General features: G+C 47.0%; 1 protein-coding gene across 1 annotated transcript in view; it reads right to left on the reverse strand.

Moving 5' to 3' along the window:
* Positions 1–26,053, reverse strand: part of TSPOAP1 (TSPO associated protein 1) — a 179,347-nt gene that overhangs the window by 110,629 nt on the left and 42,665 nt on the right. The window contains exons 5-7 of the mRNA XM_054008163.1: positions 20,616–20,885; positions 8,605–8,712; positions 6,310–6,393 (exon numbers count right to left, since the gene is read on the reverse strand). Coding sequence (XP_053864138.1) covers positions 6,310–6,393; positions 8,605–8,712; positions 20,616–20,885 — 462 coding nt within the window. The remainder of the gene's footprint in view (positions 1–6,309; positions 6,394–8,604; positions 8,713–20,615; positions 20,886–26,053) is intronic.

The following is a 26,053-nucleotide window of genomic DNA, read 5'->3' on the forward strand; positions in this document are numbered from 1 at the left end:
AAAATAGACCCCATGAGGGTAACAGTGGCTCCTGCATCCCTGTTCCTACAGGGCACTTTTCTTCACGTTCCCAGCGATCACACCATTAGCAGTGCAATAGCCAAGGCTCTGCTGGGAGATGTGTAGGGGGCTGTTGGCCCCTTACTGAAACGTTGTGGCTTTTTGGTTGGTCCCCTCGCAATACCAAGAGAAAGGGGAAGGGCTGAAAGGAGTCAGAATCCTGGGACTGACAGGTCCCCAGGGCCAATGGGGAGAGGCCAGCACTCCAAGTCAGCCAGATTGTCAGGGTGGGCAAGTCAATGATGGAGCCAAGAGCTCAGAGCCCATGCTCTGCATGAGCTGGGGCTGCCAGGGCAGAGTAAGGCAGAGCCGGGGAGAGTGCAGCAGCCCGGAGCAGGGGTTGATTTTATGTTTTCTTCCAGATCATTGATAAAAATATTAAACAGCGCAGGACCAAGAACCAAGCCCTGCGGGACCCCATTAAAAACACACCCATTCAATGACGATTCCCCATTTACAATTACATGTTGAGACCTATCAGTTAACCAGCTTTTAATTCATTTAATGTGTGCCATGTTAATTTTATAGAGACAATGTGCATGAGGGAATATCTTTTAATGGGCCAACTTCTGTAGAGCCCTTCCTCAGGTCTGGGAAAGGTCTTGCGAGTGTCACAACTAAATACAAGGTGGAACAGATTGTTTAGCAAACCAGGACCCACCAACTCAAAGCAGCACCAGACCCTGTCAGAACAACAGATGCGAAACCTGCAGACATATCTCCACTGCTACAATAATCAACACCCCCCACGACACACCTTTCATTCCATGGGTCCTACACACACCTATCACAACACAATGCACTAACTGTCCCAATAACAACTCTGTGGGTGAAACCCACAATCACTATGCTTTCGAATGAATTCACACCGAAAAATGATAAAAGAAAAAATACCCTGTCACCTGTGGGTGAATACTTCACAAAACTATCACTCTATATCTGACCTCTCAGTCCTCATCCTCAAAGGGAAAATGAACAACACCTTCAAAAGATCTTGGGAGCTTAAATTCATGACTTTACTAGACACTAAAAATCATAGACTCAATAAAGATACTGAATTTTATGGAATATTACAACAACATATAACCCACTATCCCCCTGTTTTGTCCTATGACTGGAGAGATGTGAACGGGCCATTTCACCATGAATGGTCTCATAGAATAGGTGTTAACTACTTATGCTAAACAATCTGTTCCACCTTGCCTTTAGCTGTGATGCTCCAAGTACCCTCCCCCTGTGTAGCTCAAAAGCTAGTCTCTTTCACCAATAGAAGTTGACCCAATAAAAGATACTCCCTCCCCCGCCTTGTCTCTAATATCCTGCAACAAACACGGCTACAACAGCACTGCAAACAGCCTGTTAATTTTATATTTTTCTAATGTTTTTAATCAAAATGGTATGTGGTACCAAGTCAAATGCCTTACAGATGTTTACGGCCAGGTCTACACAACAGACCTATATTGGTATAACTACATCACTTAGGGGTGTGAAAAATCCACACCACTGAGCAATGTAGTTATACTGACCTAACCCCCCAGGTAGACAGCGCTATGTCGGTGGGACATCAACATGGCTACCGCCTCTCTCTGAGGTGGATTAATTAAACCAACGTGAGAAGCTTTCCTGTCAGTGTAGTAGCATCTTCACTAAAGCACTACAGCGGTGCAACTGTACCAGTGTAGCTGTGTCGCTGTAGTGTTGTATGTGAAGACAAGTCCTAAGTACATAACATCAACACTTTTACCTTTATCAACCAAAATAGTAGTCTCATCAAAAAAAGATACCAAATGCATGTAATAAACACTTCAGTGCTAAAGATACTTGTGATCCTAGAACCATATCATCTGCATATCATATGACAGACACAGGGTGATTCATGATCTTAGGGGGAAAATACTGATCCCCTTTTAATGCTAAAACCACATCATAAAAAAGAAAAAGAAAAAGGGCTACTAGACACCCCCATCAAACCTCCTTTCTAACTGGGATGGAATCAGTTAGTCCCCTATCCAGGTTTATCCACTGTTTGTCTGTGAAGAGCTCTTAAAAGAAGAAGTAATTAAGGGTCTATTCCAGCAATCTCCAATTTGCCCCACTGATGGTCCTTAACAATCGATTCAAAGGCCGATTTTAGATCAACAAAAACTGCGTACAATTTTCTCCCCTTAGGAGGCACATATTTGTAAATCAAATAAGAATGTGTTTGGTATGGTCAATGGAAAGGCCTTTCAATAAATTACTCCAAAACTAACAAAAGTATCTTTCATCAGAGACTGTGGTTGCATAAATGGAGGATCAATGGACAATATACTGAACAGGTTAGCTCTTTTCCCCTACTGGTTCTCACAAAATGGTTTGCGGCATACAAATATTCATGTAACAAAAGAGAAGGCCTCAAATTCAATACAAGTGCTGTTATATTTTACCTGGACTCATGGGGGCAACTTAGTTGCACCAGCCTTTATCATAGAATATTAGGGTTGGAAGGGATCTGAGGAGGTCATCTAGTCCAACCCCCTACTCAAAGCAGGGCCAATCCCCAGACAGATTTTTACCCCAGTTCCCTAAATGGCCCCCTCAAGGACTGAACTCACAACCCTGGGTTTAGCAGGCCAATGCTCAAACCACTGAGCTATCTCTCCCCCCATTTTAGAATGTTTGAGGCTAAGTTTTGCACTCAAATTCTGTGTGGAGCAGAAATGTGGGGATCGTCTGATCCCTGACACTGGACGTGATTCAAAACAAATTTCTTAGAAAGATCCTTGGTCTCCCAAATAATACTCCAGCCACTCGTCTAATCAGAAATTAGATTTAAGTTTAAAAATGTGAAATCCCTAATCTGGTGGAGAATAGAGGATATTAATAAGTAATTGGATATGGCATGGTCAGCCATTGATATAAGGAAAAGGCAGGTGGCACAGGGATCAAAGCCCTGGCTGGGATGATTTAGTTGGGGTTGGTCCTGCTTTGAGCAGGGAGTTGGACTAGATGACCTCTTGCGGTCCCTTCCAACCTTGATATTCTATGATCATATACAGATTAATGACATATCTCCTTTTTAATCCTTATAAATATTGTAACATTTTATAACCTTGGATTTAGCTTTAAGTTTTATTGTAATAACTTTTGTTTTTTGCGTACTGTCCCCAGGCTAATTTGCTGTTAAAACACTATAACATACAAAAAATGATATCAAATTAGTTTGACAGGATCTATTTTACATAAAACCATGTTGATTGGCATCAGTTATATTACCCTCCTTTAATTCTTTATTAATGAAGTCCCATAGCAGCCACTCCATTATCTTGCCTGGGATCGATGTCAGATTGACAGTCCTATAATTACCCAGGTCATCCCATTTCTCTTTTTATATACTGGCACATTTAGCTTTCTTCCAGTCTTCTGGAACTTCCCCAGTGTTCCAAGACTTATTGAAAATCAACATTAATGGTCCAGCAAGGCTCACAGCCTTGGATGCAAGTTATCTGGACCTGCTGATTTAAAAATGGCTAACTATTTAGCTGCTATTTAACATCCTCTTGAGATAACAAGTGGAATGGAAAAAGTGTCATTATATGATATGATTATATCATCATTTTTCCCAAATACAAAACAGAAATATTTAACAAACACTTCTGTCTTTTCCGCATAATTACTGATAATTCTACCATTTACACCTTATAATGGACCAATACCATTGTCAGGATCCTTTTGTTCCCAAAAATAGGGGTGGGAGGGACAGCTCAGTGATTTGAGCATTGGCCTGCTAAACCCAGGGTTGTAAGTTCAGTCCTTGAGGGGTCCACCTAGAGATGTGGGGCAAAATCAGTACTTGGTCCTGCTAGTGAAGGCAGGGGGCTGGACTCAATGACCTTTCAGGGTCCCTTCCAGCTCTATGAGATAGGTATATCTCCATTTAAAAAAAAAGTACTTGAAAAAACGTATTGTCCTTAACTCTGCTGGCCATAGATTTCTCCTTGTGTCTCTTTGCTTCCCTCATCAATTTCCTACAATTCCTTGCTACTGATTTATATATATATATTTTATAGCTGCCTTCGCTTCCTCTCTGAACCAGGTCATATTTTTAACCAATATGGCCTTCTTCCTTTACTGTGGCTTTTTAGGCTTCTCTTAAAGAATTCTTAAACAATTCTTAAACAAGTCGAATCATCATTCAAATTTTTCTGATAACGTTTTTCCTCCCAGCTGATTTTTAAGGCTGGAAGGGACCTTTCATAGAATCATAGAATATCAGGGTTGGAAGGGACCTCAGGAGGTCATCTAGTCCAACCTCCTGCTCAAAGCAGGACCAATTCCCAACTAAATCATCCCAGCCAGGGCTTTGTCAAGCCTGACCTTAAAAACCTCTAAGGAAGGAGATTCCACCACCTCCCTAGGTAACCCATTCCAGTGCTTCACCACCCTCCTAGTAAAAAAGTTTTTCCTAATATTCAACCTAAACCTCCCCAACTGCAACTTGAGACCATTACTCCTTGTTCTGTCATCAGGTACCACTGAGAACAGTCTAGATCCATCTTCTTTGGAACCCCCTTTCAGGTAGTTGAAATCAGCTATCAAATCCCCCCTCATTCTTCTCTTCTTCAGACTAAACAATCGCAGTTCCCTCAGCCTCTCCGCATAAGTCATGTGCTCCAGCCCCCAATCATTTTTGTTGCCCTCCGCTGGACTCTTTCCAATTTTTCCACACCCTTCTTGTAGTGTAGGGCCCCAAACTGGACACAGTACTCCAGATGAGGCCTCACCAATGTCGAATAGAGGGGAACGATCACGTCCCTCGAGCTGCTGGCAATGCTCCTACTTATACAGCCCAAAATGCCGTTCGCCTTCTTGGCAAAAAGGGCACACTGTTGACTCATATCCAGCTTCTTGTCCACTGTAACCCCTAGGTCCTTTTCTACAGAACTGCTTCCTAGCCATTCGGTCCCTAGTCTGTAACAGTGCATGGGATTTTTCCATCCTAAGTACAGGACTCTGCACTTGCCCTTGTCGAACCTCATCAGGTTTCTCTTGGCCCAAACCTCTAATTTGTCTAGGTCCCTCTGTATCCTGTCCCTACCCTACAGCGTATCTACCACTCCTCCCAGTTTAGTGTCATCTGCAAACTTGCTGAGAGTGCAGTCCACGCCATCCTCCAGATCATTAATGAAGATATTGAACAAAACCGGACCCAGGACAGACCCCTGGGGCACTCCACTTGAAACCGGCTGCCAACTCAGACATGGAGACGTTGATCACTACCCGTTGAGCCCGACGATCTAGCCAGCTTTCTATACACCTTATAGTCCATTCATCCAGCCCATACTTCTTTAACTTACTGGCAAGAATACTGTGGGAGACCGTATCAAAAGCTTTGCTAAAGTCAAGGAATAACACATCCACTGCTTTCCCCTCATCCACAGAGCCAGTTATCTCATCATAGAAGGCAATTAGGTTAGTCAGGCATGACTTGCCCTTGGTGAATCTATGCTGACTATTCCTGATCACTTTTCTCTCCTCTCCTCCAAGTGCTTCAGAACTGATTCCTTGAGGACCTGCTCCATGATTTTTCCAGGGACTGAGGTGAGGCTCACTGGCCTGTAGTTCCCCGGATCCTCCTTCTTCCCTTTTTTAAAGATGGGCACTACATTAGCCTTTTTCCAGTCATCCGGGACCTCCCCCGATCGCCATGCGTTTTCAAAGATAATGGCCAATGGCTCTGCAATCACATCCACCAACTCCTTTAGCACCCTCGGATGCAGCGCATCCGGCCCCATGGATTTGTGCTCATCCAGTTTTTCTAAATAGTCCCGAACCACTTCTTTCTCCACAGAGGGCTGGTCACCTTCTCCCCATACTGAGCTGCCCAGTGCAGCAGTCTGGGAGCTGACCTTGTTCGTGAAGACAGAGGCAAATAATATCTTCTAACCTAACCCCCTGCATAACACATGGGGAATTTCACCCAACAATCCTTCAAGTGGAGGGAATTATTTTTCCCTACTACATATATTAATATTAATTTAATGCAGAAGAATCTACACATTTGGCCTGCAACCAGCTGAAACACTAAATGAACTAATCTTTAGACTCTAAGGGTTGGAACCCAGAATTTGTGATTTTGTTGAAATGAGAAATCAGAGCTGGAAAAGAAATTACTTTAGTTAAACAAGGAAAAAATCCCATATAAGAATGCAGCAATCTAACCATTCATCTAACATCAAACTCACCGCTGTAGACAGAGACAATGCTTACCAATTCTTTGCATCTTTTGTGCTTTTTCCTCACTTCATGTTCAAGGTTTTCACATTTTTTACGCTTTTTCCTGAGCTCAAATTCCTACACAAGAAAAGCAAAGAAAGCTATGAAGAAACACTGGACCACACAGAAACCAGCATCCCAGATGTCTCATGGTGCATGTGAAATTCAAAACAGCTTCCCTGATTTAACACCACACAAGCTTTTTCTCTTCCACATGAAAGTCTCTTTGTGAAAATTATTTGAAAAAAGTTAATGACAGTTCTTAAGAAGACAAGAAATGCCCAAACAAAACTCAATAAGCCAACCAGCTATTTTTACAGGCCCCTTTCCTCCTCCCACCTTTTCAGTTCCGGACACGGCTCTCTGCTTTCCCACTTGCATCATGCTGATGACAAGCAGTACATGGCATGACATGAAGCACAAGTGGGGAGCTTTGTACGCTCCGTCATGCAAAACACAGAGCTACGGGCTAGCACTATTCAGAAGGATCAACCTGAGCTGCAAAAAATGTGTTAACTCAGCTATGGTTCAAATCCAGACTGTATCGAACAGCCGGCACAAATATGCTCAATATGTGTTGACACCTCTAGCTACTTGCTACCTTTTTTGGCTCCCCTGGATAACTATGAACGTTATCAGACTGTTAAACTTAGAATACGCTATGAACAAGCCTGGTTTGTTGGGATAACTCATAAGGGACATGAGTGTTACTATGCCCGATAGGATGTACCTATCCCATTTTAGAAAAAGCGTAAGCCTAGAATAGCAAAACAGATGTTCACTTTTTTTCACTTTCAATTAGTTTTGAGGTGGTTGATGCTTCAGTAATGCATCTGATATATTTCATTCAGCCAGCAGTGATCAAAACACCTTGGAGCTGTGTACATCCAGGGCATCAGTGAATGAGGGAGGTCACGAGTGCCTATGCCCTTGTGTGGTACTCTGTGCTCTAAAGCAGTACCCTGTCACCCCTATATTTACCATGCTGATATAATTATGATCTGTTTTGTACAAAGTATGCCTTGTGAGGTATCATGGGGAATGGGGACAGGGGATGGATCACTCGATGATTACCTGTTCTGTTCATTCCCTCTGTGGCACCTGGCAATGGCCACTGTCGGAAGACAGGATACTGGGCTAGATGGACCTTTGATCTGACCCAATATGGCTGTTCTTATGTTATTTTAAAAGGCTTGATTTGTTGAACATTAATATCTTGTTGGATTGTATGTGCTATCATTGTATATGGAGTTATGAAGTTTTGCTATGTGTGTGTTACTTAAAGATATTGTGAGGTTGGGAACACCCGCAACCAGCCTTTCAGGTGCAACAATGGAGGAGCCAGATGAACTGATGGCCCATTAAAGGAAATCCACACTCACAAGGACTGTCCTAGGAACCTATACAATGGAGACTTCTCAGAGATAGCACATAGACAATGGAGGCTGCTTGACCCACCTCACAAACATAGATGTTTCCAGCAAGAAGGAAGAAACTATGAAAGAGAAGTGACATCATCACTTCCCCCACCCCCAACTCAACACCTGAAAGCACGTCTGGAGGACAAAGACTTTGAACGGGAGAGCGGTCCCAGGCTGGAAAGGAGAATCCCAGCCTGTGTATTAAGGAACTCTACCATCTATCAGGATGAGACACTGCCTGATTCAAATCCTGTTTAGTTTATAGAACTAAGACTGCAAATTTGTTTTATTTCTTAGGTAACCAACTTTGATCCGTACGCTTCTTACTTATAATCACTTAAAATCTCTCTTTCTGTTGCTAATAAATCTGTTTTACAATTTACCTAACAGTATGTTTTGGCTGAAGTGCTTGGGAAATCTGCTCAGGGTGCAAGGGCTGGTGCACGTCCACTTTCCTTTGTAGAAGTGGCAGACTGGGTAATAAACGTACACTGTGGATGTCTGTGTAAGTGCAGTACTTGCCAGAGGTTTGTCGTTTGTCACAGCATCACAGAGTGAGAAGGAGCCCAGATTGGTGGGACAGAGGGCTCAGCGGTACCCCAATTCCAAGTTGCAGCCCGGGGAACCTATCACTCCTTGACTACCTGTTTTGCAGCTGGTTCTTGGCACAGGCCAGTTCCCCACATCTCACTCTGAGACCAGCAAGCACCTGGAAGACTTCATCCCAAATCCCACATATGAAATCAGAGATGTAAAAACTGAAACAGTTGTAGCATTTCATCCCAAGAAAGCCTGGCTTTCACTCTGAGGGAGAAAGGCCCATAGGTGGAGTCCTCTTTTGAGCCTGTGGAAAGGGACTGCAACTCACCAATTGCTGTGTTTGCTGACTGCTCTCTGGGTCTGCTACCACACTTTTTGGAGGAAAGTTTTCATACTCCTCAGAGGCATGTCCCAAAGGTAGCACTCCTGGCTCCACCTGGAAGGGAAGAAAGTGATCCCAGAGGGATATGAGAGAGAATCAGGGTAACAGCACAACTTGCTTGTCAAGGGAAGGGCAGCTCTGCTTCCAGCCCAGTCTAACCTACAGCCCAGGAAAATATTTTCTTTCTCTCTGAAATCAGCCAGCAGAATGAGTCATGCTAGAGATGTCAATACGGGAAAATAAGTGTATCTATTATATCACATTGCACACCTTCCTGGAGCTTAGTGAGATTTTTCATGGATGAGAGAGTTCCTAAGAAAATCCAGGGGTTGCAGACAGTGGTGCTGGTGATTCACTAGAAGAAGCTCTTCCTTCTGAATCATCTGACCCCACGGCCCCAGTAAGGTGTTAGTGGATGCTGTGATGGCTGAGGAGGCCTTTCTAATGACAGCTGTGGGTCTTGGCATTTCTCACCAGAAGGTAAGTATGTCCTCAGCGGATTCCAGTGTGGGACAGGAAAGGTGTCTGGTATTTTGCTGTCCTTAGCAAAGTTCAATATACACATTCTCCTTCCATCCATCCATTCTGTCCCAGCCAAGGTTTGAGCTTTTCTCATTGAGTTACCATCACGGAAAAATCCCATATCATTTAATATGGATCAAACGAATACAGTGCGATGGAAATGTACTCTAAATAGCTACAGAATTGAATACAGAATGTGATCTCCTTTCCACTTCATTTTTAAGCCTCCTGTCACATAGCTGCATCTAAGGGTAAGCTGTGCTTTCTCCCCTCCTGACTAGCTTAAGCGCAGGAAGCCTTGGGAAATGATTTCCCGTGTTTCAGTTGATTTGCTTTTTGTGTCAGTTTGGTGACTAATAAACAAGCCCTGAGGAAAGGGCCTTAAAGAAGTCAGGCTAGGAGCTTTATGTCTATTCCCTCGATGGTGGAACCACCACCAGCTCACACCACACTACCAAGTATAATAGATAATTATGGAAACACCGCAGAGCCACTCCATATTTAGGGTTACGTTTTAAAATGGGGCATTATGATCAGCTCTGAGGAGACATCCTGTGTAACCCAGGCAAGAGACCTTGTGATTCCTGCATCAAGCCTATAATTTCTGTCTGAGCTACAACATATCCTTTAGAACAGTGGTCACCAACCGGTCGATCATGATCGACTGGTCGATCCTGGAGACTCTCCCAGTCGACCGCGATCTCTGGCCGCTAAAAGACCAGTGGCATAGTGGGACAGCCGGGAACGGGGAACTGCGGCCAATGGGAGCTGCGGAGGGCGGTGCTCGAAGGCAGGAGCAGCGCACGGAGACCCCTGCCCGCCGTCCCCACCCACGGGCTGCAGGGGCATGCTGGCCATTTCCGGGAGTGGCGTGGGGCCGGGGCAGGCAGGGAGCCTCCCTTAGCCCCACTGCACCACCAATCAGGAGCCACCCCAGGTAACTGCTGCCCGGTGGGAGCCCGCACCCCAACTCCAGCCCTGAACCCCCTCCCAGAGCCAGCACTCCATACCCCCTCCTGCACTCCAACCGTCTGCCCCAGCCTGGAGGGCCCCCCCCCGCACCCGAACTCCCTCCCAGAGCTTGCACCCCTCAGCCCCTCCTGCACCCCAACCCCCTGCCCCAGGCTCAGCCTGAAGCCCTCTCCCACACTCCAAACCCCTCAGCCCCAGCCCAGAATCTGCACCCCCTCCCAAACCCCAACCCCCTGCCCCAGCCCGGTGAAAGTGCGTGAGGGTGGGGGAGAGCGCGCAACGGAGGGAAGGGGGGATGGAGTGAGTGAGTTGGGGCTTCAGGGAAGGGGCGGGGCAGATCCTGGATTGCACTTAAATTCAAAGAGTGATCATGTGCGTAAAAAGGTTGGAGACCACTGCTTTAGAAAGACATCCAATTTTGATTTAAAGGCTCTAAAACATAGCGACTCCACCACATCCCTTGGTAATCTGTTCCAATGGTTAATTCTCCTCCCTGTTAAAAATGTGCCCCTCGGTTCTAGTTTGAATTTGTCCACTTCAACTTCCAAGCACTGGATCTCATTCTGCCTCTGTCTTCCAGACTAAAGAGCCATCTCCTATCAGAAATCTCCTCCTTATGTAGGTACTTCTACGCTGTTATCCAGTCCCCTCTTAATGTTCCTACGGAAACACTACATGCATTGAATTTCTTTATTGTACGACAGGTTTTCTAAACATTGACTCAATCTTGTATGTAAGAACACAGGAACGGCCATGCTGGGTTAGACATGGCTAGCAACAGCTAGCCCAGGGTCCTGACTCTGACAAGGGGCCAGGGCAAGATGCTTCAGATGGAATGAACAGAATGGGGCAATTTTGAGTGATTTATCCCCTGCCATCTAGCCCCAGCTTCTGGCAGATGGGAGATTTAGGGACACTCGGAGCATGAGGTTGCATCTCTGACCATTCTGGCTAATAGCCATTGATGGACCCATCCACCATTAACTTACCTATTTCTTTTGTGAACCCAGTTATACTTTCAGCCTTCACAACATCCCATTCACAGTCATGTAACATTTACTATTATTTCTGACTCCAAGCAGTAGCTGGGGGAGAGTGTTTGGCACACTGCAGAGTCTGCACCCTCCCCCGCTACTGCTTGGAGTCTCCAGCTTACACTGTCCCCTCACAGTTTGTTAATTTTCAGCTAGCTGTCTGCAGCTCAACTCTGGTCTGTGTCTGGCTGGATTTCTCGAACAACTTAGCTGAATTTCTGCTGGAGACTGTTTGCTGTCTGATGCAATAGAAGGAAACCCCAAAATAAAATAAAGTCACTAAATAAATGGAACTGCAGTATCATTTAAGGGAGAAATTGGGGCTGATGTAACATTTACTCAGACAAAACAGCTTCTAAGGAAGTAACAGTACCCCTTTTCCCTGTTAGTTTCACAAGTGCTATACCTGCCTGCCCCCCGCACACCCAAGAGCACATTCCAGTACTTCACCACCCTCCTAGTGAAATAGTGTTTCCTAATATCCAACCTAGACCTCCCCCACTGCAACTTGAGACTTTTGCGCCTTGTTCTGTCATCTGGTACCACTGAGAACAGCCGAGCTCCATCCCCTTCAGATAGTTGAAGGCTGCTATCAAATCCCCCTTCACTCTTCGTTTCTGCAGACTAAATAAGCCCAGTTCCCTCAGTCTCTCCTCATAAGTCATGTGCCCCAGCCCCCTAATCATTTTCATTACCCTCCACTGGACTCTCTCCAATTTGTCCACATCCTTTTCTGTAGTGGGGGGGGCCAAAACTGGACGCAATACTCCAGATGTGGCTCACCAGTGCCGAATAGAGGGGAATAATCACTTCCCTTGATCTGCTGGCAACGCTCCTACTAATGCAGCCCAACATGCGGTTAGCATTCTTGGCAACAAGGTTACACTGCTGACTCATATCCAGCTTCTCATCCACTGTAATCCCAAGGTCCTTTTCTGCAGAACTGTCGCTTAGCCAGTCGGTCCCCAGCCTGTAGCAGTGCATGGGATTCTTCTGTCCTAAGTGCAGGACTCTGCACTTGTCCTTGTTGAACCTCATCAGATTTCTTTTGGCCCAATCCTCCAATTTGTCTAGGTCACTCTGGACCCTATCCCTACCCTCCAGCATATCTACCTCTCCCTCCAGCTTAGTGTCATCCGCGAACTTGCTGAGGGTGCAATCCATCCCATCATCCAGATCATTAATGAAGATATTGAACAAAACCGGCCCCAGGACAGATTCCTGGGGCACTCCGCTTGAAACCGGCTGCCAACTAGACATTGAGCCATTGTTCACTACCTGTTGAGCCCAACAATCTAGCCAGCTTTCTATCCACCTTATAGTCCATTCATCCAGCCCATACGTCTTTAACTTGCTGGCAAGAATACTGTGAGAGACCGTATCAAAAGTTTTGCTAAAGTCAAGATATATCACATCCACCACTTTCCCCACATCCACAGAGCCAGTTATCTCGTCATAGAAGGCAATCAAGATGGTCAGGCATGACTTGCCCTTGGTGAAACCATGTTGATTGGTCCTGATCACCTTCCTCTCCTCTAAGTGCTTCAAAATGGATTCCTTGAATACCTGCTCCATGATTTTTCTGGGAACTGAGATGAGGCTGACCGGTTTATAGTTCCCTGGAATCTCCTTCTTCCCTTTTTAAAAGATGGGCACTACATTCACCTTTTTCCAATCATCCGGGACCAACCCTGATCATCACAAGTTTTCAAAGATAATGGCCAATGGCTCTGCAATCACATCAGCCAACTCCCTCAGCACCCTCGGACTTGTGCATCCGGCCCCATGGACTTGTGCTCGTCCAGCTTTTCTAAATAGCCCTTAACCTGTTCTTTCACCACTCAGGGCTGCTCACCTCCTCCCCATACTTTGAGTGACCAGATGTCCTGATTTTATAGTCCCGATATTTGGGGCTTTGTCTTATACAGGCACCTATTATCCCCCACCCCCTGTCCTGATTTTTCACACTTGCTGTCTGGTCACCCTCCCCATGCAGTGCTACCCAGTGCAGCAGTCTGGGAGCTGACCTTGTCTGGGAAGACCAAGGCCAAAAAAAGCATTGAGTATTTCAGCTTTTTCCACAACATCTGCGTGGTCCAGTGGCTGGAGGTTAGGCAAATTCAGCCTGGCAATCTGGCATAAATGTTTACCAGTGAGAGGACTCAACCACTGGAACAACTTAACAAGGGCCAGTTTTGAAATCAAGATGGGATTTCCCCCTAGGAGTGCTTTTCCCCCGGGAGGCCAGGCGAGGGGAGCCCGGTGGTCCCGGCTTGCCTTGGACTGGCTACATCTATGGGGCCCTCCAGCCTAGCCCGGGCCCCGCTTCCCATCAGACATAACCCGACCTGGGGACGGGGGGACTCGGCGGAGAACCGACACTTGCTAGCGCCGCGGCCCGGCAAGGGGCGGCTCCGGCGGGATGTGCCTCGGCTGCTGCAGGCGCAAAGCTGGGGCGAGCGGGGGGCCAAGGCGCTGCCCCGCAGGGCCCCAGCCCGGGGAGGAGCCGGCGGCGGGGGCTGTTTCGGGCCGCTCGGGCCAGGCCCCGGCAGGGAGCGGGGCGCACGGACCGGTGCCAGGCCCGCCGCAGCCCCAGGGAAGCGGGGCGCTGGCCGGGCCGGGCCGGGCCCAGAGCCACCTGCTCCAGCCCGGGCCCCGCGCCCCCGGCCCGCCCCTGGCCCCGGAGCGGGCCCCGCGCCTACCTGAGCCGGAGCCGCGTCCTGGCCGGCGGCGGGACCGAGCGGGCCGTACCACTGGCCCGGCGGAGGGGGCGCTGGGCAGCGGGCGCGGCGCGGCCCCCGCCGGCCGCCAGGTGTTGCCGGCGGCAGCGGCCGGAGTGCGGGGGAGCAGAGCCGGGCCGGGCCGGGCCGGGCGGGCAGCGACCCCCGGGCCCCAGGAGACGCGCTCGGGGTAGCCCGGGAAGCGGCTCCCAGCCAGTGCCAGGGCAGCGCCTGGCTCCAGCACCCCGAGCCCGGACCGGGTCTGGATGTGACCCCCCAGCTGTTCCCTCCCGCCCCGGGCCCGGTGCTGGGGGGGTCCTGTTCCACACCCAGAACTTCTCCTAACGCAGCCACGCCCGGTGGGACTGGCACACAACGGGCTCTTGCGAGAGATTTGTATCCGTCGCTGCTTCTGCCAGTATCACCCAGTAGCCCCCTGGCTAGCCCAGAGGTCCCAGGGCAGTGTCCCCCCAACACACAAAACACAGGGAACTTCTCCAAGGGTCGGGGGCATGACACACCCCCCCAGCCCATTCCCCGGCCCTGCTCCAGTTCGGTGACCGAAATGTTGTCCGTGGATTCAGCACTTTCACCCTTCCCAACAATGCCCACTCCCCCCTTCCATGGCCGACCCGCTTTGCAGTGCCACTCGCCTTATGCTTTTGAACCTACTCTCTTCTCTTGCACTCATGCAGTTGCTGTCACACCACCCAGACTCCCACGTCGGCCACACTGTGCCACATTCCCTAGAGAGAATAAAGTTTGGGATGGTTGGTTTGTGTCTGGGAAATTCTGCATCTGGAGTTCACATGGGGAGGAGTTGGGTAGGGCGGCGTGCAAAGGGAGTTTGCTGTGGAGCTGTGTGTTGGTGTCCGATGATGATCGGTTTTTAGTTAGTACTCTGTACTCTGTACTAACTAAACACGAAAATGTATATATAAAGGCCTCAGTTGTAATGTCACTACTACAAATTTGTTTTACTTCTCATATACATAGCACTGTGGGACACGCTATAACAATGCCTATCCCAGTATTTCAAAACACTCCACCTGCTACCAATAATCATACAGTTAATAACTGTAATTGCCCTAATAGGAGCGTGTTGCTATCTGCAGCACCAAAGTAAAAGGGCCAAACTACAACACCATATTTCAAAAATATTGTTATGCTTCAATATAAGATGGTGTCATCTATACACATACATCCTATACATACATGGGCAGCAGGTATAATAGGCCAGGGGAGGCTGCCTCTCCCGGCACTGCCATGGTGGCGACCGGACCCCCGGTTGCGGGGTTTGGTGGTGAAGTTTTTGTTTTATTAATCCCCATGCGGGTTCCAGGGCGGCGGCGGAGTCACATAATGCCTGCATGGGGTATATCAAAAGCATTTTCTGTAACAGAAGCTTTTCCCCAGGTGATCTGGGTCCAGGGAGCGGAGGCACGGCACGGCTTTGGCCAGCCAAAGGGGAGGGGCCCAAAGCTCCTCCAGCCGAGTGGGGGGCATACTCCAGGCTGTGGCCAGCCCGGGGCATCTCCAGCCAAGGCAGAGAGCACTCAGGGGTCCTGTGGCCAGGGGAGTGTGTTCCGAGTGGGGGTGTTGTGGCTCCGGTCATACGGGGGACAGAGGGTCTCGGGGCTCTGGCCGTGGGGAGGGTGTGAGTGGAAGGGGCGGAGCCAGGGGCTAGCCTCCCCAAAGGAGGGCTCCGCCTGCCGCCCATGTATACCTATATACCCATACACACTACAAATGTACACATCATATCCATATTGTATTAATTATCTGGTAGTGCCTCCAAGGCTCAATCATAAAACTACATTCCTCAATCAAAGTCCCAGGCCTAACATTCCCAGGCCCACCATAAGGGACTACACAGATTAGAAAATAAAATCCGTCCATCAGTCGTATAAGGGAATGTGCAAACTAAGGGACAGATGGGGCATGAATGTGTGGATGGAACAGTAAGGTGGCCACATAACAGTGTTTAGCCCATTGGGCGATCTTCAGTCCATGCATTATGCTTTTCTGTAAACATTCTCCCCCCAACAAAAAAAAAAAATGCAGGGGAATGTAATAAGAAGAAAGCCTGAGACATAAGCCCTTGTATCAGAGGCCTGGTATGAGGCAGGACCTGCTCACAGAATCTGGCAAGAACAGGGCTGATATTGCAGAAATACACTTTCCTAAGACGTGCTAGTCACAGAGTGCTCATGCAAACACATCCCGATATCCAGTGGTACCAGAACATCCTGATATCAAGGATGGTACAAAACCATTCCCCAAGGATAACAGGAACACACTGACCCCTCCTAAAGATGAGGTCAGGGTGACAGTACGTAACAGAAATGTTTTAATCAAACCAACATGTACAAGGTGATGGGTAATAACTAGTGACATCAGGGGGCAGTAACTATGTCAAAGGGGCAGTACTAACTTTTTTGTATCGGGGTATAAAGATGTATCTCAGAGGGAGTATCTTTGGCCAGCCGAGGGGGGAATGGAAAGTCCTGCCATTCACTGAGCTGCGTCCATTGTCACGGGCATCCATGTCTTAGTATCCTCGGAGAGTCTGCCAGGTGCTATCACCAGGCTTCGCTGACAGTAAACCTGGCCGGGTGCCTTCGCTGAAAACTGAGTCTGTGGATTTATTGGGCAGTTTAATTGAGGTTTGCTATTTCCGCTACCTGCGCAGAGCTGGGACAACGCACTGAATAAACACACACGCAGCCAACATCTGACCACAGTGGTGAGCCATGGCAGGAGGGGCAGAGGGGTGGGGTAGCTAGCAATGTCCTCTGAACCCAGTTCAGCAACTTTAATTCCGAGTTACCCAGTTTCTTTGTGTGGGTATTTCCATGGCTTTTTAGAATGTGTTTGGGGGAAGGCGGCAGTGCTGGGAAGAGGGGAGGTAGAAGAGGTGTTTGACCTAGGAAATGCACCAGGGAAAATGGAAGCAGCAGAGAGGACATGCAGGGCTGGAGAGGAAATGAGCTCCCCTCAGGGGCACCACAGGAACATGTCCAGGAAGAGAAGCTGCCCCCTTAGCAGAGCTGCAAACTCCATTTTCCAGGGAAATTTGGATGCACCTCTCCCCCGTCCCACCATCTCCTAGCCCCTCATTCCAAATGTGGGCATGAAGGGAGCAAGGTAGAGAATCTTACCGAGTGGCAGGATGCAAATGTGAAACAGACAGACAGGTTAGCCACATAGTGAATGAATCTGGGGACAGCCCCAGGGAGCACTACCTATGAGATAATCAGCCAGGCATAGCAAAGGAACCTGAAAGACACATGTGGGCTGTGATGGATAAAGATGGGTGTATCAGGCTGAGCTGGGTGCGCTTAGCACAGAACAGGAGATATCTAAGGCAGTAACTTCATGGTACCAAGCCAAGGGGCAGCCCCCAGCTTCACTCTCACTGAGTATCAAACTAAGGCACCATGTCAACTGCTTCCTTTGCTTCAGTCTGATTCTTTCTCCTTCTTCTACAGAAATTGGCGCCCAAATTACAGAAGGTCTGCTCAACACCTAAAACTCCGCTTGGTCTAGCTACATTGCTCAGAGCTGTGAAAAATGTCATGCCCTGTGTGATGTAGTTCGGTCGACCTAACCTCCACTAAAGAGGCAGTTAGGTCAACAGACGAATTCTTCCATTGACCACCTCTCGGAGAGGGGATTTATGACAGTCCCTTCCATCACTGTAGTAAGTGTCTGCACTACAGCAGTGTATCATCTGCAATGCAGACCCAGCACAAATGGAGAGGTAGGGTGAGTTGAAGTCACTGCAGTGCATCTTGAAGAGAAGATGACCTCTTGTGATAGGCATTTGGGGAGAAAATGGTACCTGTTCTGGGACACTTGGTAAAGGCAATTCCCTTAGCCTGCCTTCTGGGTCCAGGCTGCCATCAGTCAGGGAATGGGTAAATAGAGTACACAGAGTGGCAAGAATAGAGATAAAACATTCTCTAGGCTGAGGAGTTGCCCAGGGGCACTGGTGAGGCAGGGAGGCAGCTTGGGAGAACAGACACAGCTGGAGGAGCTGGGCCGTTTCACTGGCTTTTATTTGTTGAGCTAAATTGTCAGGATGTTGCACCCCGTTTGATAGTCATTTCAGCAGATATCCATCACTGGCACAGATGGTCCCAGCACATGACAGCAACAGGCAAAAAGCCTTTATTTGAGAAGCAACCTGTCTCTGAGACCTTAAGAGAGCACGTGTGTGTGCATACATTTGTGTGATGCTTGAAATTTTGGGGGACTGTGAGTCTATGGGGAGGCAAAAATACGTTTAGATTCTCAGTCTTAATGTTTGCTCTGCAAAAGTTAGTCAATATTTTACTATTATAAAACATTCAGTTCTCTTCTGCAGAGTGGCCAAAAGAGGCAGGGGAGAGACACTCCGTGTCAAAAATGGCTTTACCTGTTTCCAGCCACTGACAACTTGGAAACAAATGATTTTGAATGCTTATGGATCAAAGTCCTTACAAATAAAGAACAAGATCAGACCACCAAATCATACTAGAGAATAGGACAAAAATCTCCTTAAGCACCTATCTGTAATGTGTAGGGGAGAAAACGGTGTTATCATGGGGGCTTCAGTCTCAGTGATGTGCTGGAGGTCTCATGCTGACTAAAATTGACTAATGACTAAAAATTATAGGTGACAATTTACTCAAAAAATGCTGCATCCAACAAGAGGGAATTCGATATTAGACCTCATCTTGAGAGAGAAAAGAATTGATTGCAGAATTAAAAATTAGTGGAGGCTTAGGTGCAAGCGATCATAACTTGATTACATTTGTTATGTGCAAACAGAATAAAGTCCAGTCTAGTTATATATATACATACTTGGTCCTTTAAAGGGCCAATTTCACAAAGCTGAAAACAATTTTGACCAAATCGGTTGGGGAAAAGAATTTAAACAGAAAATGTGAATGATAATTGGAAATTGTTTAAGAACATTTTACTAGATGCCCAAAAAGCCACAATCCCACAATTGAGAAAGAAGGCTGCACTGGTTAAAAAAACCCAACCTGGTTTAGAGGAGAAGTAAAGGCCATTATAAAAAATAAAATAAAACACAATATATAACAAATGAAAGAAAGAGGAAGTTTCTAGTAATGAATATAAATCAGAAGCCTGGAACTATAAAGAACTGATAAGGGAAGCAAAAGGACACAAGATGAACTCTATGCTAGCAGCGTTAAGGACAATAAGAAGGCATTTTTAAGTATATTAGGAACAAAAAGAATCCTAAATGTGGTATTGGTCCATTACTAGATGGAAATGGTAGTTTTCAGTAATAATTCAGAAAAGGCAGAATATTCCGTAAATATTTCTGTTCTGGATTAGGGAAAAAGCCAGGTGATATATTCACATCATATGATGATGAAATACTTTCCATTCCAACAGTGACTAATGAGGATGTAAAACAGCAGCTACTAAAGTTGGCCATTTTTAAATCAGCAGGTCCAGATAACTTGCATCCAAGAGTTTTATAAGAACTGGCCAAGGAGCTTACTGGTTGGTTAAGGTTGCTTTTCAATAAGTCTTGGAACACTGTGCAAGTTCCAAAGTAGTGGAAGAAAGCTAATATTGTGCCAATACTTAAACAGGATAACCTGGGTAATTATAGGCCTGTCAGTCACACATTAATCCTGATCAACATAACGGAACAGCCGATACAGGACTCAATAAAGAATTAAAGGAAGGTAATATAATTAATGCCAATCAACATGGTTTTATGGAAAATAGGTCTTGTCAGACTAACCTGTTTATTGTATACCAGGTATTCGTGTGTGCGCATGCACACACAGCTGCCCTATTCACCCAGCTTCAATACAGTTTTCAGAGGCTTCCAGAATGTGAGACATATGTTTTGCCCAATTTCACAAATGGAAAAATGTTGCATAAAGTTATACCTTTTAATGGAAGTTTTGCAAAATCAAAGCACAAAAAGAACTGGCCTAGGCCTATCTCTACCTACACCACTGTCACCTTGCAAGGCTTAAGGATGCCATAGACCAGTGGCTCTCAACTTTCCAGACTACTATACCTCTTTAGGAGTCTGATTTGTCTTGTGTAGCCCCAAGTTTCACCTCACTGAAAAACTACTTGCTTACAAAATCAGACATAAAAATACAAAAGTGGCACAGCACGCTGAAAAATGGGTTACTTTCTCATTTTACCATATACTTATAAAATAAATCAATTGCAATATAAATATTTTACTTACATTTCACTGTATAATATATAGAGCAATATCAACAAGTCATTGTTTGTATGAAATTTTAGTTTGCACTGACTTCGATGGTGCTTTTTCTGTAGCCTGTAGTAAAACTAGGCAAATATCTAGATGAGTTGATGAACCCCCTGGAAGACCTCTGCGTACCCCTGGGGTACACCTACCCCTGGTTGAGAACCACTGCCATAGAATTCACTCTGGGATATGCTTATTGGGCTTTCTATAGCAACTAGACTTACCATTCTCTCTCTTCATTATATGACATCTGACACATTATCATATACTCATAGATGTCTTTCAATATCTAAAAGGTCATTTTAAAAACCAGTAATATCTATTTCTAGCAGAGATAATAATAACTGTAATAATCTTAGCAATTACACAGTGGTAAAAGTTCTGTAAGAACATTCATTAATTGACTGATTAATTAGCAAAAACTTCAGATCATTGACCCAGATATCTCACCTTCCTATGTGCTTCCATTGCTAGTGTTGGCTCTCCTAATTGCACCCCCTTTGATAGAGATGAATAATTTATGCTGGTATCTAGAGTTGGCACAGATGGTCCCAAGCAATTGGCAGCAATTGACGAAGAGCTTTTTGAACCAGTTTTAGAGGACTGGAGAGACTCCTTGAAATTCTTCAGTGCAATCTGTCTCTGTAACCGTAACACTTCCTTCTGAGATTCCCGCAACAGGTGATCAAAGTCTAGGAGGTTCAGGCAATGAGGGCCCTCCTAAGGAAATGCAAACACAACATGATGTAGCCCCTGTGGTTGAAAGGATGGGAAATAGAGGTTGCTGGTTTTTTCATGAAGTGCCAAAGTGTTGTTCAATGGACAACAGACCGGCACAAACACACCTGCTCTATTTGCAAACCACTAGGACCAACATGATGGAAGGAGGAAGAAAATGACTGTGACCTAGATTCACAAAGGGACTTAGCTGTCATGATAAATAAATTAAAGGAGATATCCTATCCCCTAGAATTGGAAGGGACCTTGAAAGGTCATCAAGTCCAGCCCCCTGCCTTCACTAGCAGGACCACGCACTGATTTTGCCCCAGATCCCTAAGTGGCCCCCTCAAGGATTGAACTCACAACCCTGGGTTTAGCAGGCCAATGCTCAAACCAGTGATGCTCACTATCATGCCTAATTTTGGGGCACCTAGAAAATCACAAGAACACACTGATTCACAGAGCCTGTGTCAGGTGCCCAGGCTCCCTATGCAATGCATGGGGAGAGACAGGCACATAAGGATATGATCCACAAAAGCCAGCACCTGGGCAGGAAGCTGCCTAAACTAGCCAATGGGAAATTATGACTTGGGCCTGGTCCACACTAACCCCCCACTTCACACTAAGGTAGCAGGTACGTGAATAACGTAGCTGAATTCGAAGTACCTTAGTTCAAACTTACCGCGGGTCCAGACGCGGCAGGCAGGCTCCCCTCTCGATGCCGCGTACTCCTCTCGCCGAGCTGGAGTACCGGCGTCGACAGCGAGCACTTCCGGGATCGATCCGGGATCGATTGCTTACTGCCGGACCCGGAGGTAAGTGTAGACCTACCCTAAGTCCTACTCCCTTGACAAGATAGATGCCTGAGTCCAGGCTGCATAGAAGTGCCTATCTCTGCTACTGAATCATAGCCAGGAATCCTCCCCTGGAGTCGGGTGGCTCAGGGGCCTAACGTACTTCTTGTTAGAATTACTTAGGCAGGTGCCCAACTCTACCCAAAACAGTCAGAGGAGGAGGTGCAACCATGCGCCTTATAACTATTAGCCTGGCACTCCTCTAAGATGGGGAAGACTAAGGTACAAGTCCCCCCTCTGCCTGAGGGGGGTACAGGACTCAAGCAAGGGGTCTTCTACCTCTCAGCATCGTGCTTTAATCACTGAGCTTGGGATATTCTGACGTTGGGCTCTCTAAATTTCTCCTGCTGAAGCTGTTCCATTGTGGATAAATAATTAGAGTCATTGGAGCAGGAGGGCTGGACACTAGGTCTCGCACCTGCTGGAGAGGGGGGAAGTTTGCTCTAACTACCAGCCAACAGAGTCATTCTCTCTCGCCCTTTCTCTCTGACCCAATGACTCACTCTCTCTATCTCTCCTATTGACACTTTTCCACTTGGGATAAATAACTAAAGAGTTATTGGGCCAAAGAGAGATTGTTGTCTGTAGTCTGGTGGTTAGCGTACCCAGCTGGGAGGAGGGAGCCCCACAGTCTAGTTCCTCTGCTCCAAGGACTCTTTCATTATTTATCCACAGTGAAACAGTTTCAATGGAAGAGACTGAGGGAGCCCCACATCAGAATAGCCCATAGCCCAGTGGTTAGCAGACACTCCTGAGTGGTAGGAGAGCCCTGTTCAACTCCTTTCTCTGCCTTGGGAGAAACTGAACTTGGGTCTCCCACCTCTAACCACTAAGCTAGAAATTATAAGGTGGGCAACACCACCTCCTCCAGACAGATTTTGAATGGAACCTGATGCAGGAGGCAGCCTCCGAGCACACCACCCAGCTCGCGCTCTGGGGCATAGACAGGAGATAGGTTTTAGACACCTAGAGCAAGGCAGCAGTGTGCATGTCCAGAGGCTGAAACATGGGCAGCAAGGGAACTTTTACCCTGAAAATGTAGGTGCTGAGTGAGTTTAGGCACCTACAGGGATCAGGAGAATTTTGTGGATCACAGTGAAGCCTAAAACTGGGACATAGTCACCTATGTACTTTTGTGAATCTAGGCCTGTGACTCTCAGATTCGCCTGCATCAATATGTGACAACAGCTCCCCCTAGGTAGAACACTACCACATGAAGCCATGCAACCACCTCACTGTTGATGTGACCTTAAGGAAGTTCCTGTATTCTGCACTTACGGGAACTCCTGCATGTACGATAACACCCAGCAGGGAGCGAGTCAGGATTACATTAATTATCCTCATTTTCCCTGCAAAGCAAGGGTCTGGTTTGAATTCTGGCTGTCTGACTTACTCAATGTGAATGTTAGAAACTAAAAACATAAGAATGGTCATACTGGGTGAGGCCAATGGTCCATCTAGCTCAGTGTCCTGTCTTCCGACAGTGGCCAGTGCCAGGTGCTACAGAGGGAATGAACAGAACAGGGCAGTTATCCAGTGATCCATCCCGTCATCCACTCCCAGCTTCTGGCAGTCAGAGGCTAAGGACACCCAGAGCTTGGGGTTGTTTCCCTGACCATCTTGGCTAATAGTCATTGATGGACCTGTCCTCCAGGAATTTATCTAGTTCATTTTTGAACCCAGTTATACTTTTGGCCTTCACAACATCCCCTAGCAATGAGGGATGACTGAAGGTTGTGTGAAGAAGTACTTCCTTTTGTTTGTTTCAAACCTGCTGTCTATAAATGTCATTGGGTGACCCCTATTCTTGTGCTATGAGAAGGAGTAAATAACACTTCCTGATTTACTTTCTCCACACCAATCACAATTTTACAGACCTCTACCATGTCCCCTCTTAGTCGTCACTTTTCCAAACTGAAAAGTCCCAGTCTTATTAATCTCTCATCAGATGGACACTATTCCATACCTCCAATCATTTTTCTTGCCCTTCTCTGTACTTTTTCCAATTCTAATATATCTTTTTTGAGATGGGATGACCAGAACTGCACACAGGGCATACCATGGATTTATATAGTGGCATTACGATATTTACTGTCTTACTATCTATCTCTTTCCTAATGGTTCCTAACATTCTGTTCACCTTTTTGACTGCGGCTGCACATTGAATGGATGTTTTCAGAGAACTATCCACAGTGACTCCAAGATCTCTTTCTGGCGTGGTAACAGCTCATTTAGACCCCATCATTTTGTATATAGAGTTGTGATTATGTTTTCCAATGTGCATTACTTTGCATTTATCAACATCGAATTTCATCTGCCATTTTGTTGCCCAGTCACCCAGTTTTGTGAGATCCCTTTGTAACTCTTCACAGTCTGCCTGGGACTTAACTTTGAGTAGTTTTGTATCATTTTCAAATTTTACCACCTCACTGTTTACCCCTTTTTGTTAGGAAGCAGCTCTGGCTCTTGGCAGCTCTCCATATGTGGATTTTAAATCCTGGGGTAGGAAAGGATCTGTCCCAAGAGGGCTGGTTTGTTTGTTCATGTTTAGAGAAAGTTAGAAGCTGGTCAAACCTGGATCTCAGAAAGTGTGTTTGGGCCACAGCCCTGGCACTGGCTGGTCATCCCATCCCTACACTCCAGATGCAAAACCTGCAGCTATCACAGCTAAACCAGGGGAAACTAGGGAGACTTTCTCTCACAAAAATTCATGTGAGATTCTTCTCCAGTTTGATTCACCTAATATTGCATCCGTCAAAGTTTGGGTTTTACATGACATTTCAGGAGACCCAGAATTGTTCTGACAGTCAAAACGACCACAAAAGGCCAGTTCTGTAAAAAGCTGCACTCGTGGGTTTTGGAAGAGTTGCTGAAGGAGGCAATGCCCATTCCTCCAAAAAGCCCATAACCCACTGGATTAAGCAAAAAGTTGGGAGCCAGGAAATCTTGACTCTGTGCCCACATCTTCCCCTGCAGGGCCCTGATAATACTCTGCACCTTATAAACATGATTGAATTATAGAGCAGGTAAATATAATTGTCCCCACGTGTGATGGAAAGTAAATCCTGTCAGGCACCCGAAGGGTTACGGGAGCCTGAGTGTGCTTCTAATCTGGGGAGGGTCTGGTCAGATGAGGAGATGGCTTAAGAAAAAACAGAAAGAGGGTGATGCCGGAGGAGGGCAATGGTGTGTCTCTGGAAAGCGGCCTGCGAGAAGGCTGAGAAGACCAGCTGGGCTACTCCCAGGTGAGCTGGAAGCCTGACTGGAGGTAGGAACCCTGATGCGCTGCACCCAGGGGAAGAATGTGCCAGACCCTGCACAGTGGAGTTGTTAGAGGTTCAGGAGCCTGGGACAAGGTGTAGGGTTAGACTAGACTAGTCAAGGTGCCCACCCTGTACCCCACGCTTCAGAGCCTGAGCTCCAGCCCAAGCCACAATGTCTACACAGCCATTTGTAGTGCACTAGTGGGAGCCCCACTAACACAGGTGGACCTGGCCTGTGAGGCCTGCTCCCAGAAGCAGTCTAGACATACCCTATAAAGTGATCAGCCAGAGGACCTGGTCACTCCTATGGCTGGAGTAGACCAGAAGACAGTGGGGGATCCAGAGGCAGAGGTTCAGCTTCATTGCAGCTTGCCACAGGGCAGTGCAGTGGAGCGGGACTTTGCTACACCATGCAACAAGGGGGAGGCCTGGCACTACAGGAACTGGTTTGAAGTCAGGATTAGAAGCCACGTTCTCCTGACTTCTAGACCCATGTTGAGTCCACTAGGGCAGTGATTTTTAGCTGGCAGAGCGATGGGTCAGCTGCAGCTTTATGCAGAATCTCTCCCCCCACCCCCCAAACTCTCTAGTGGACAGTTGCTAAGGCCGGGGCGTCAGGAAGGAGAAGCTCAGTCCTTCTGCCTGGCCCAGCTAGGCTGTTGCTACTGCCATTACACCCCACCCTCGCTGCAGCTGTCTTGCTGCTCTCTACCTACACCACATGCAGCTCCAGGAAAGCACTACTGGGAGATGCCATAACACAAGCTGCCTGGACCGCATGGCACCCCAATGCTCTCCGTGCTTAGCTATTTCCAGAACATCAACAATTCCCCAGTGCTGCATGCAATGCAGGTGGAGAAGCAAAGAGCTGAAGGAGCAGCTCCACCCACAGCACTGCCCACCAAGCCCTGCCCAGAGGTCTGTCCACCTAGCTCACATAGCATCATAGAAATGTAGCCCTGGAAGGGACCTTGATAGGTTGTCTATCCCAGTGTCCTGAACTGAGGCAGGACGAAGCATTATCCAGACTATCCCTGACAGGTGTTTGTCC

This window comes from Malaclemys terrapin, chromosome 18 (assembly GCF_027887155.1).
Source record: "Malaclemys terrapin pileata isolate rMalTer1 chromosome 18, rMalTer1.hap1, whole genome shotgun sequence".
NCBI classification, from domain to species: Eukaryota; Metazoa; Chordata; order Testudines; family Emydidae; genus Malaclemys; species Malaclemys terrapin.